A 13,724-nucleotide genomic window follows, 5' to 3' on the forward strand; every position below is an offset into this window, starting at 1 on the left:
TCCAATGTAACTATAAATCATGCAGCTAAAAGTAATGATTACAGTATGTTGAGATTAGTCAACTAAAAGAAATCTTCAAAGACATGTCTTTTAGATTGTTGAAATATTCCTATGATAAAATCAATCTTATATGTTACAAAATCGTAACTTATTCAATAAAACAGTATTGTCGTCCGCAACATCCCTTTAGTAATATCACAATAAAATCTGGGTGCAGTTACTGCTTGAATTTATACCAAGAAAGATAATATTGAGCAAATTGTTATTATAAATTAATGACCTTAACAGGTTACTAAGGGTAATACTATCTATAACTACAAGGCAAATGATATGCTGTATAAACATAAAATGCTAAGAATTTGATAGATAGATAGATAGATAGATAGATAGATAGATAGATAGATAGATAGATAGATAGATAGATAGATAGATAGATAGATAGATAGAGGCTCCAGCAGACCCCCGTGACCCTGTGTTCGGATTCAGCGGGTTAGAAAATGGATGGATGGATGGATGGATAGATAGATAGATAGATAGATAGATAGATAGATAGATAGATAGATAGATAGATAGATAGATAGATAGATAGATAGATAGATAGATAGAACTTATTTGTTCCAAGACAGATAGAATGATTTTATTATAGTGTAAAGGAAATCATCTTCTGCATGTCCAATGTTCAGGGAATTAACAAACCTCAACTTCTACCAACACTCATAGACTATTTTCACTATATTATATTTATTTTTATGTTGGTGTAGTGACTACTCACTTTTTATTCCAATTAACATAAGGAATATGAATATAGATTGGTTTTAAATAATAGTTTATTAACAAGCATTTACCCAAAAATGTTAAATCAATAAAATGTATTTTACATTTATTATAACTGACAAATAAAAAAACTAACATTAAGTATAAAAGAATAAAAAAAACTTAAATTCTCCATCCTCAATGGACCACACTACACCTTCAATTACACACACTTAACAGAAAATATCACTTTCATTGGCAAGATTATAATACGTAAACACAGAATTTCAGTGCTTTACGCATTAATAGTTTGAGTGTTCTATTCCATGACCCTTCGTGTTTGTTGATTTTCATCAGTACATCACTTCAGAAATAGACGTCTCCTTTTAGAACGTAATCTGTCACGTAAAAGAAAAACGTAACAAGTGAAAAAGAAAACTCAACAACCTTTAAAATGCCTTAAAAAAACCTAAGAGATAAGACGAATTCAACAGACAGACAGACAGACAGACAGACAGACAGACAGATAGATAGATAGATAGATAGATAGATAGATAGATAGATAGATAGATAGATAGATAGATAGATAAAAAAGCATAGGATCTGAGATGCTCAAATTAACGGCCGCCTAAAGTGTGAACATATCGAATTATATTTTCTCAAGCATTATAGTAAATTTGAGTTGACGTCTGAACAAAATACATTGCCGAGTTAGGTATTAAGACATGACCACCTGCACACATACACTCCGATGCTCACAAAGATAAATCAAGTATACACTGTAAATATGAACGAGCATAAAGGACAGAATAAACCAATTAAGCATACACATATCAGCTTTTCTAAGCCTCCTGTTTTTAAAATAATGACCAGAATCCCAGCCGAGCTTTAATGCAAAGGGCCCCCCCTCACTCAGTATTATAAGTGTCTAGAACATCTTTCCGCGATGAACAGGGCGCGTCTATAGACGAAGACAGACAGGGATGGATTTTCGCATGAGTACCCTGCAGGCAGCGCATCCCCCCGCCAACAACCTCAGTTTGTCACATCTTTAAAAGTCGCTTCTATTTTTAGAATCTTCCCACGTCGCCAGAATCCCACTTTTCTCTTGGGATCTCAGCGCGCTTCGTTCTTCAGGTAGGCTCGATTTTGACGTCAGAGGCAGGCTGTCGTAGTTTGACGTGTAAACACAGAATCCCATCCCATCTCACTATAGCATGCAGTTTTTGCATTATTATTTATTTAATTTTTCAATAAGGCAACACCGTGACTCGACTGAGATCTAGTTAAAGTCGAAAGGAGAAGCTTTTTTTTAATTTGACCGCCTTTTTCTCTCAGTGTTTTTTGTAAATATACAAATCTATATTTTTACAATGGATGCGAGATGCTGTATGTTTCTCTCCGCTGTTTGTGTGCTTTTATGCACTCCGGACATTTCTGCTGATGAAAAACAATACGTCAACGAATGGGCAGTAGAAATCCCAGGAGGACTCGATGCCGCCAAAGCAATAGCCGAAGAGCTGGGTTACGAATTAGTGAGACAGGTAATTTCTGTACTATTTCTCTCCGCCAAAGTAATGTTGTTTGCTGGCGGCAGGTGCCTGGCGCGCATCTTGCCAGTGGCACGTGCGAGTTTACCGTGCGCCCCACCGTCGGCTGCAGTTAAGTTCATCACTGCTGGGGTGTCAGGGTTTATTCTTGTTCAGTGAGTTTTTAATTCACTGATTATTGAAAAAATGAAACAAAATAAAGTGGAAGTTTAGCTGTTTAAAGAGATTACGATTTGTTGCATTAAAAATACACCACACGGTGTTCAGGTGGCAAAGGTGCGGTTTGCTGTTGTCGGCAGCTGCCGGGTGCGGTTTTCCTTCTGCGCCTCCAGACGCCCATCACTACATCCACACTTTCTGTAAGGTTACACGGAGAAACTTTGACAGTAAGCGCATCAATGCAGTCGTCTGAAAAAATCATATAGTGCGGAGAACACCGATGTAGTGCTGAGAACGAAAATAAGGTCGTCTTTCCCGTCAGTGAAAGCAGCGTATGTGAGAGGCACATGAGGTATCATTTATTTAGAATGTATTTTAAGATTTATTTTTTGGATGGTTTTAGTTTTAATTCGGGGATGGTGTAGTGGTTTGCAATTTTGCTCCAGTATCTTGGGCTCGAGTGACGTGGACTGTGCATTTTCCCCAGGGCACTCTAGGGTTTTTTTTTCTTTTTTTCCCCACACGCCAAAGTTGTTAATCGGCGCCTCCAGACTAGCTGGTATGTGGGTGTGCGGTGCGCCCCGTTGAGGGATGGTTTCTGATATAAGCTGCAAGCCCCCGTAGACTCCGAAATGGATGCAATGATTTGTAATACTACTACTCTACAGTTTGAAAGTGAGATTCGTATCAGAATTGGTTATTTGACAGCTTTGTAAACAAAATTCACCTAACGCATACCTTGTATTTGTTCAGCAGTCTGCTTTCCAGGCAACTGATAACAGGCTTGCAGGTGAAAAGATGGAGAAGATTTTTTTCTCTCTCATTTTCTGGTAAGGACCTTACAGTAGACAAAAATACAATATGGGGATTCCAGAAATAAGTTGGGTGATGTTAAAATAATTTAACTGCATGATATGCGTCATATTTTAGCTTTACAATTGTCAACCGATCATTTTAAATCAATTCTTATTATAAACCAGTTAATAGGCAGTATGTTACTGTAGCATGTCTTCATACCAATTCATTGCACAAGATCTTCTGTGTCTTCTCTGGTTTGGCAATGATAACAATGTGCAGTTATGCTATTTTACCTTTGGTTGGGAGAATTTCAGGCAAGTCACTCTGTCCTACCATGAGTATAGAGAGGCTGTCATTTTTTGTTCCACTTCTTGTATATTTGTGTTCTTTGTTCAGGTCTCCAGTGTCCTTTCTCAATATAAGAATAGAATGTCATGTTCACGGGCATCTTGTGTACTTTTTATGAGTTCAGTGGGTCACATTTGCACCTCCCTGAACAATACACATTCACATTTTCTGTGAATTCTCTGTGTGGTCAGATCAGTAGGTCTTGCAATTTAATGAATACAATTTTATTTTTTTAAATCAAGTAACCCTGTTTCATTGTCAGGGAAACAAGTTTCATTTAAAAGTTGAATGAAAGTAAAAGGCTTACACCTTTTTCTGTTTCCAACTGTTTTATGTTTTCTTCAGAAAAATTTTTTTTAAATATTATTTCAAATGAAAGTAATTTGATATAAAATGATTTACAATATGTTAAATGTTTTGAAATTCTCAGTGCTTTTGAATAATGGAAAAAATAAACATATACTTGGTAACAAGACCTCAGAGATCTACTATGTGATACTCCAGCCATCTTCAGTTATCTGAACTTAATGTGTAATTTAAATTATGTTAATTTCTCTCAAGTGGACATTGATGTCAGTTATGCTATTTATGAATATGGACCAAGGAGTATGGATGTACTGTGAAAAAAGTGATTATACTATAAATTAAAATGTGCCACTGTTATGGGCCTGATATTTAAAGAGCAGATTAATTAAGTTTCAATGATTGATGTGACAGAAACCTTTCATACTACCAGAAAATTCATACATTGTCAGTCTTGATACATTTTAAGATTTGTTCACCCAGTGGTATCAGTTTAACAGTTTGCTTTAGTGAAAAAGTAGAAAAAACGATTAAATAAAGAACTATGTCCAAAATGTTTCCAGGGCAAGATCCAACCTGCGAACGCTGCAATCAAGTCCCAGCCTCACTGGGTCACATGTTTTGGGCCTGCGCCAAATTAACATCATTTTGAACCAAAATTTTTAAGTGCCTCTCAGACAGCCTTGGTGTCACAATCCCTTCTAACCCATTAACAGCTGTGTTTGATGTTCTTCCAGATGGGTTTAAAGTGGAGAAGGACAAACAAACGGTAATTGCATTCACTACACTTTTGGCATGCAGACTTATTTTGCTAAACTGGAAGAATCCTAACTCTCCTCTTTTAAGTCAGTGGGTAACCGATGTTTTATACTATTTGAAATTGGAAAAAATCTAATATTCAGTTAGAGGATCTGTACAGAATTTTTTAAAAACCTGGCAGGATATAATCAATAAAATTTTAGAATAAGCTCTTAAAGCACCGAGGAAGTAATTATCTCCGCATTTCTTTTTCCTCTCCATTCATCTCTACTGGCCTATTAAACTCATCAATTTAAGTTTTACCCTGTTAGCCATGCTCTCTCTCTCAGGGGTGGGGGTCAACTTGTTTTTCAATCCTAATTTTTTGTAAAAATTGATCGATTTGTATGAATGATTACAATAAAATTAAAAAATAAATAAATAAATAAAGAACTATTTACATAAAAGCAGAAACCAAAAAGGAGCAGAAACGGATTTGGGAAACAAGATAAGATAAAGTGGAATATTTAGTAAAACCTAAGTCTATTTAAGTTTTTGACTGTCATATAGAAAATAGTTAAGTCAAATTTATAAGTGCAAGAGAAATAAATCCTGAGAAATATCCAGGCAGTACTGGGAGCAAGGCAGAAATCAAACAGGGACAGGGTACCTTTCTGTCATCACAAAAAATAAAAATAAATAAAAAAATAAATAAAAAAGCACACTCCACACAGACAATAAATAACCTGGTGTGGGTTTCAAATTCAGGATGTTGCCTTCTTGAGGTTGTAGGTCTGTTCACTACACCACTATGCTGCTCAGCAATATGTACAGTAAGTTCTCTATAAATGTGTGGCTGTTCACAGTAAAACATTGTTTCCTTAGGAGGCACTAGCTCTCCAGAAATGTGTTCTTTTGAAATTGCGGCGTGTTAAGTAACCGAAAAATATAGAGATATGATATTAAAAGGCGATATCCCTCCCATAGTGCTACGGTGGTACAAAATCACATCAGAGAAAAAGATATACTTTAGCTTTCTTTAGTGACGACTTTACGCGGCATTACAGAACGGGAAGCTTATGACAAACTTTTATCAAGGTGGGATCTTGATCTATGCAGTCTGCCATCTTTCGTTTGCTGCGCTGAAAGGATTTTCCGGACGGATGACACAATCTTCCGTCCATCAGTTTCAAAGTGTATTGGCAGCAGTTCAAACCTTATATACTGGTTTCTCCACATGCAGGCTTTCTGTCTGGTCTCCAAACAAGGACAGGAAAGGACTCAACCCCACCTCCAAAAATACAGGAATAGCACAATGCCTACTTGCAGTTGTCTCATTCTCCCAACAAGGAAAGAAGATTTTGTGCTGACAGAGGACAGATGTATACTATTCTGTCTTTAGGCTGACTATTCATTTCTCCAGCTGTTTTTGGCTATCTAGTCCTATGCTTGGCTTGGCAATTCTAAATGCTAAGCCCCTTTGTACTAAATCTGGCTCAGCTATGCATGTACATAGAACAGAGTTTAAAATGTCTGCACAGAGACAGTGACATTAAACTTAATATTATAACAAACTTATTATAACAAACATAACTGAAACACAGCATTATGAAGGTGTAACAAGCCATGACTATATTTGATTTCTAAGAAAGGTTAAGCATTATAGTTTTTAAACTGTAATAATGCAAGCACCTGAAATATGAATGGTGTTGTTTATTGTACATTTTTGCTGTCAATAAGTAAGCCATTCATTTTTAATTTTTTTAATTTATTGAAGCAAAAATTGTAGTATTGTCTTTACAGTACTTATATATGCTAGCATTCAGATGTTTGCAGTCACCCAGAAATGTTCATGTTATTGATAGAAATTGATACTTTTTTTATACAATACCATTAAACTGATTTAAAAATATAGCCAAGACATTTCTAATGTTTCAAATGGCTCTGATGCACTTACCCTCCTGTACTGTTGTGCATCTGGGCTCTTTGCTTCTTTTCCAGTTTGCCCTCTTCTCTTAACATAGTTTGTCTCTTGAATAACCTTTATTTTGCAAAACTACAATAGACTGACATATTTCTTGAGAAAGCTGTTTTGTTTTGGCAATTTTTCAACCCAGAATTGAACTTTAGGTGTGCCCGTACCTTGTAAACCAAGGAAAGAAAATTTAATTACTTTATTGAAAAGCGTGACAGGTCTCAACTGTGCTAATGCAATTATAAATGTTTCTCTAATACCAATTAGCATTTAAACATGTTTAATTAAAGACAAGCTCTAAGAGTTTACCATTAAGACACTGAAGAAATAGCTGCTGGAAATGGTGCGTTACAGTCATATGTGAATAATAAATTATAAATCAGTCATTCCAAGCCATTTGCAACATTAGTAACGTCTTAGCCATGTTTTAAGTCAATTTAATGGCACCTTGTTTTACTTAAAAGTATAGGTTTCTATCAAAAACCTGAAACTTTCTGGGTGATTACAAACTTTTGAATGGTAGGTTAAATACACTGTAATATTTACTCTGAAGATGCATAAGGTTTGCAACTTAAGAACAAAAGTAATCAGGCGTTTAATCCCAACATAGATTGTCACTTCCAATACAAGTGATAATTCCTAAATATTGTGTAGTTGAGATCTGATTACTCCAAAGAGTGCAACATTTAACTAAAATACAAATTATACTGGTTCCATGTAGATAAGGCTGTGTGCCTGAGAAAATATATCATAATATTTGAGAAAAAAAAATTACCATTAACAAATTTCAATGTACATGTTGATTAAAAGATTTTAAACTAACACCTGATTTCCAGTGTATTTACTGCCTTCATAATTTTTAAAAATAATATCATGTCACCTCATAATATTTGTTTATTTAAGCTGTGAAGATGCAACTCCTTTTGTCTTTCTTTTTAGTTTTGGCCTCACTTTTTTTTTGTTTTCTAGTACTTCAGCTTGTCGCTTGAGCTTCTCTTACTCAGTTATATTCTTTCAATATGGAGACAAAAACTGGAGACAGCATTCCAAATACAACCTCACCAGTACATGCGTAACATCTGAGGATTTCTTTTCCAGTTAAGTGTTGACAGAACTATGTAGAAAATGCCTAGCATTAGGTCTTTCAACTAAGTCGTACTGAGTTGGTTCTTAAGTAGTGAATGTTTGGATGTTTGCAAAGTCTGATAGCTGGTGTTTGCCAGGGACATTTTGGATGTCAGTTTATAGGACTGGGAGGAGTTCTGGCTAGCTTGGGTTCAATGATGTCTAGGGTTGCTAAAGATCAGGACCAAATTAGATGAGGATTTCAGTTTGGAAGAGGAGAGTACAGAATCTGCATAAATGGTATAGAAATGTTAATATTTTCTTAAAAGCAAAAAAGGAGTTTAGGAAACAAACCATCAGCCTCAGCAATTTTCCATAGTTCAAAGTATCTAGAGCTACCTGGAGCTCTGACAATGTAATTGGGGAATCCAATATGGTGGCATCATCCATTAAAAGTCTAGGATGGGACAACGTATCTAAAAAAGAATGAATTTTTTGGAAGGGAAGACTTAGTTTTCAAGGAATAATTCAGAACAAAAGTTACAAAATCAGTTATTGTGTATCCAGAAGCTTGTTAATACATTTTAATAATTTATTTTTAATGTAGTATTTGTGGGCGGCACGGTGGCGCAGTGGTAGCACTGCTGCCTCGCAGTTAGGAGACCTGGGTTTGCTTCCCGGGTCCTCCCTGCGTGGAGTTTGCATGTTCTCCCCATGTCTGCGTGGGTTTCCTCTGGGCGCACCGGTTTCCTCCCACAGTCCAAAGACATGCAGGTTAGGTGGATTGGTGATTCTAAATTGGCCCTAGTGTGTGCTTGGTGTGTGGGTGTGTTTGTGTGTGTCCTGCGGTGGGTTGGCACCCTGCCTGGGATTGGTTCCTGCCTTGTGCCCTGTGTTGGCTGGGATTGGCTCCAGCAGACCCCCGTGACCCTGTGTTCGGATTCAGCAGGTTGGAAAATGGATGGATGGATGGATGTAGTATTTGTAAAGGCTTCACATTTCTGTAATCTTAATTCCAGCAGTGATGCTTACATACAGAAACATAATAGTGAGCTCTTGTGCAATGAATTTCAAATTTTGTTTTCTGCAACAGCAAAATGTTTAATACAGACCATATTAGTCTGATCAATAGCTCATGCTTCACATTCTTCACATGAAGGCGGGCCTGCTCCAAGGATGAGAGGTGAATTTCAAGATCAAGAGTTTTGTGCTGGTATATACATGCTATATTACTAGCATATCAAATTGTAAAATTATGAGAAAACCTTTTATGCCTAACTACACATATGCAGGGCCATCCATAAAGGCTGAGATAATATTAATTAAATCTACAAGGTTAGAGGCAAGCATATCATAGAATCCTTTATTGTGGAGCAAAGATAAGTTAAACCTTCAATGGAAAGCACAACAAAGCTTTGGGAGATTGTGCACTTATGGTAAGTGAAGCTGACAAGGGATGTATTAACAATAAGAATGGTGTGAGAAAAATGATTGAGAAAAATGAAAATGTTTTAGTGGGAGGATTTAACAACCCAAAAAAATAAACAAATTTTAAATCAGAAATAGGTTTTTACAGAAAATGAGTCAATTTAGGGATGCAGTCAGAAAGAGTTGGTATTTTATCGGGAGATTTTATAAATTTCAATTGATATTGTCAATAATATTTTAGCTTTTCAGATTTAAAATGAACGATTGCAAAATTAATGATGATTTATATAGTATTGATGAATAGATTCAACAGAAGGATTTTTTTACCTTCCATCTGCATTAGCACAAAACATTATCTACTGATACAGTCTGAACCTTTGTTAAGAATTTTGGGCTGTGTGCTGTTAAGGTTTAGCTGATGAAAGTAGCATTTATCTGAGCACATCTCTGTCCATTAATCTGGATTCCTGAACAAAACCGCATCCCAGTAATCAATGACACTTCTGCCCAGTGAGGGTTGGATGGTCATTTTTGCCTTGAAACCCTCCTCTAGCCTAACTAGAGTTTTTTTTTTTTTCTGTCCTCCTGGCCAATCTGACCATACCTTTTTCTTTGTTGCTTATTCTTTAATATATTTGCCTAATCTTTTTTGTTTTTCATTTCATATAACAAACTTTGTTTGTGTTGCCAGGTAAAGCACTTTCAGTTGCATTTTGTATGAAAATGTGCTATATAAATAAATGTTGTTGTTGTTGTTGCATATTTGCAGTTTACTCCATAATCTCAGATGTTTGAAGAGGCTACTCAGTAAATAGGAGAAACCAAAAGATAAAACGGGTGACAATAAATAGGAAGGCAATAAGCAACAGGGTGTCTCTACGCATCCCTACTTCACTTTAAACATGAATTGAAAATGTCTTGTAGGGCTCCCCTTCTGGTTCCCACTCCAACCAAACCAGTGGCAACCCACATCCAATTCCAAAACTCACCATCTAACCCTACTGGCAACCACTAAAACAGTATAGAATTGCTTAAAACTAAGTCTGACTCCAAGAAGCATACAGTATCTGTTGCCTAAGGCAGTGCCAAACAACTCCTCAAGCCAAAGAAGACCTTCCCATAACAATTATGTTAAACAGGCCATAGACAAAACGGTAGACAATATTGACATTCTAAACAGGTAGCATTGTCCCAGAAGTATGGTAGAAGAAAAGTATATTTTTTTTGTGATTGTAAAATGTGAATGCATTCATTTGAATGAGAATGTGCCAGTAGTTTGAAAGTTATCAGGTGTTTCCAGAGCTAGCTTTGGTCAATGATCACTTGTGCTTAGGTATGTAATATCTTGAGTTCGGTTGAATGCAGCAGAAATGTTTGGAGTTATAGGTTTCCTGGTTTTAGTTAATGCCGAGCTGAAGTTGGGAAAAAACTAAAATTAACAGGCCCATATAGGACAGATTAAAAATAACCTAGCAATCAATAAAGTTGATAATCCTCAATATTCATCTCTTCAATATAGGAGCAAAATCATGCAAGGATAGAATTACAGTAAATAGGAGAAACCTATTTAGAAACTTTAGAAAATCAATGGTATTTCTATTTTTTTGTTTAATTTCCAAAATATAAATGTTATTTATGTGGTTTCTATCTTCCAGGTTCTGAATGCTTAGACCTTAGTTATCCCACTTGATGTTCAATTAAAATAATCTGTTTTTAATCATAGCTGATAATTTCCATCATCATTCTAAACTCCAATAAGATTTTCTTCTGCTCAGTTTTAAGTTTTGTAGTTGTTTCTTAGAGAGGTAAGATGAACTTGAGTTTCCATATTTGATTGAAAAGTATGCTCAGACACAGTTTCCTTTGTATATTATACATGCAGATATTTTTTATGAGTTCAGGTTATTACTTAAAAGGTGCTGATTTCTCAGCATAGTGCATGGTTCAAGTAAATCTTTGAGCCCTTGCCTGACTTTAAAGAGAGAGATACAGAACAGAGTATTCTAGCTCATCTGTCTGTCCCATATTCAATGAACAGTGTTTCCTTAGAACTCCATGTTACCTTTTTTGCTTTGTATGAATAAGGCTGTCAGTGTACTAGGCATTGACTGTACTCAGTTTGAATGGTTGTCTGCAAAGAATTCCTTTTCCCGATTTCAGTTTTAACAAATGGATTACTACAACTTAGTGTTACTACTTGGTTCTATAAAGGATTCATTTACTAAGGTTGGGACCTTCATTTACATATGAAATCATAAGAATGGAGATAATGCTTCTTTGGTCACACTCAGCAGACAGTGTAGCACACCCTCCCATTTTACAAATGAAATGTGTAGCACAAGATGGAATCTGTCACTAAAGGAATCAAACCCTTCCATTTAAAAACAACACGAAACTTCTACAGTCATGGTCGAAATTATCGGCACCCCTGGAATTTTCCTTGAAAATGCACTATTTTTCCCAGAAAATTGTTGCAATTACAAATGTTTTGGTATACACATGTTTATTTCCTTTATGTGCATTGGAACAACACAAAAAAACAGAGAAAAAAAGCCAAATCTGACATCATTTCACACAAAACTCAAAAACTGGGCTGGACAAAATTATTGGCACCCTCTACTTAATATTTGGTTGCACACCCTTTGGAAAAAATAACTAAAATCAAGTGCTTCCTATAACCATCAACAAGCTTGTTACACCTCTCAACTGGAATTTCCGACCACTCTTCTTTTGCAAACTGCTCAAAGTTTCTCAGATTTGAAGGGCGCCTTCTCACAACAGCAATTTTGAGATCTCTCCATAAGTGTTCAATCGGATTTAGTTCCGGACTCATTGCTGGCCACTTCAGAACTCTCCAGCGCTTTGTCTTCAACCATTTCTGAGTGCTTTTAGAGGTATGTTTGGGGTCATTGTCCTGCTGGAACACCCATGACCTCTGACGCAGACCCAGCTTTCTGACACTGGGCCCTATATTGCGCCCCAATATCTTTTGGTAGTCTTCAGATTTCATGATGCCTTGCACACAGTCAAGGCATCCAGTGCCAGAGGCAGCAAAACATCCCCAAAACATCTTAGAACCTCCACCATGTTTGACTGTAGGTACTGTGTTCTTTTCTTCGTAGGCCTCATTCCATTTTCTGTAAACAGTAGAATGATGAGCTTTACCAAAAAGCTCTACCTTGGTCTCATTTGTCCACAAGACGTTCGCCCAGAAGGATTTTGGCTTCCTCAAGTACATTTTGGCAAACTCCAGTCTGTCTTTTTTATGTTTCTGTGTCAGCAGTGGGGTCCTCCTGGCTCTCTTGCCATAGTGTTTCATTTCGTTCAGATGTTGACGGATAGTTCGAGCTGACACTGTTGCACCCTGAGTCTGCAGAACAGCTTGAATATGTTTTGAAGTTGATTGGGGTTGTTTATCCACCATTCGGGCTATCCTTCATTGCAGTCTTTTATCAATTTTTCTCTTTCGTCCACGTCCAGGGAGATTAGCTACAGTGCCATGTGTTGTGAACTTCTTGATTATGTTGCGCACAGTGGACAAAGGAACATGAAGATCTCTGGAGATGGACTTGTAGCCTTGAGATTGTTGATATTTTTCCACATTTTTTGTTCTCAAGTCCTCAGACAATTCTCTGCTGTTCTTTTTGTTCTCCATGCTTAGCGTGGCACACTCAGACAAACAACAGAAAGGTTGAGTCAACTTTTCTCCATTTTAACTGGCTTCATGTGTGTTTGCTATATTGCCAGCACCTGTTTCTTGCCACAGGTGAGTTCAAACAAGCATCATATGCTTGAAATAAAACGATTTACCCACAATTTTGAAAGGGTGCCAATAATTTTGTCCGGCCCATTTTTGGAGTTCTGTGTGACCTGAGGTCAGATTTGGCTTTTTTTTTCTCTGTTTTTTTATGTTGTTCCAATGCACATAAAGGAAATAAACATGTATATACAAAAACATTTGTAATTGCAATAATTTTCTGGGAGAAATGGTGCATTTTCTGGGAAAATTCCAGGGGTGCCGATAATTTCAGCCATGACTATAGAAACAGCTCTCATGTTCTTACCCACTTTTTTGTTCCAGGTCTATATGTGGAATGTGTTGATATCTTTTGGTTTGATGAGTTTAAACAGAAATCACTTTTATGGAGTTTCTTGACATCTCTGACACTGACTAAAATAATTCTTTTGAAACCTGTGGCCTGGTGGAATATTTTTTTTATGTATTATCTTCTTAACAAGTGGAGAAGTGACATATTTTATTTCACTTTCCCAACTACCCAGTGAAATAAAACACAAAAATATCTCCTCCAGTTTGTGTAGATATTTCAGACATAAGTTAGGGGTGAATAGCATTTTGTGTACAATTAAAGTTTTGACTGAAGATTGAAGACCTAAATATGAATTTTATCAAGTTCCTCTGAATTCACACTATTTTGCTCTCTTTTTTATGTGTTTATATATATATATATATATATATATATATATATATATATATATATATATATATATATATATATCCATCCATCCATTATCCAACCCGCTGAATCCGAATACAGGGTCACGAGGGTCTGCTGGAGCTAATCCCAGCCAACACAGGGCACAAGGCA

The 13,724-nt window shown here is 36.3% G+C and overlaps 1 protein-coding gene across 1 annotated transcript in view; it reads left to right on the forward strand.

Annotated features, from left to right (window-relative positions):
* The first annotated feature begins 1,901 nt into the window (after positions 1 to 1,901).
* Positions 1,902 to 13,724, forward strand: part of pcsk1 (proprotein convertase subtilisin/kexin type 1) — a 57,025-nt gene continuing 45,202 nt past the window's right edge. The window contains exon 1 of the mRNA XM_028804776.2: positions 1,902 to 2,297. Coding sequence (XP_028660609.2) covers positions 2,127 to 2,297 — 171 coding nt within the window. The 5' untranslated portion in view covers positions 1,902 to 2,126. The remainder of the gene's footprint in view (positions 2,298 to 13,724) is intronic.

This window comes from Erpetoichthys calabaricus, chromosome 7, assembly GCF_900747795.2.
Source record: "Erpetoichthys calabaricus chromosome 7, fErpCal1.3, whole genome shotgun sequence".
In the NCBI taxonomy this organism is placed as follows: domain Eukaryota; kingdom Metazoa; phylum Chordata; class Cladistia; order Polypteriformes; family Polypteridae; genus Erpetoichthys; species Erpetoichthys calabaricus.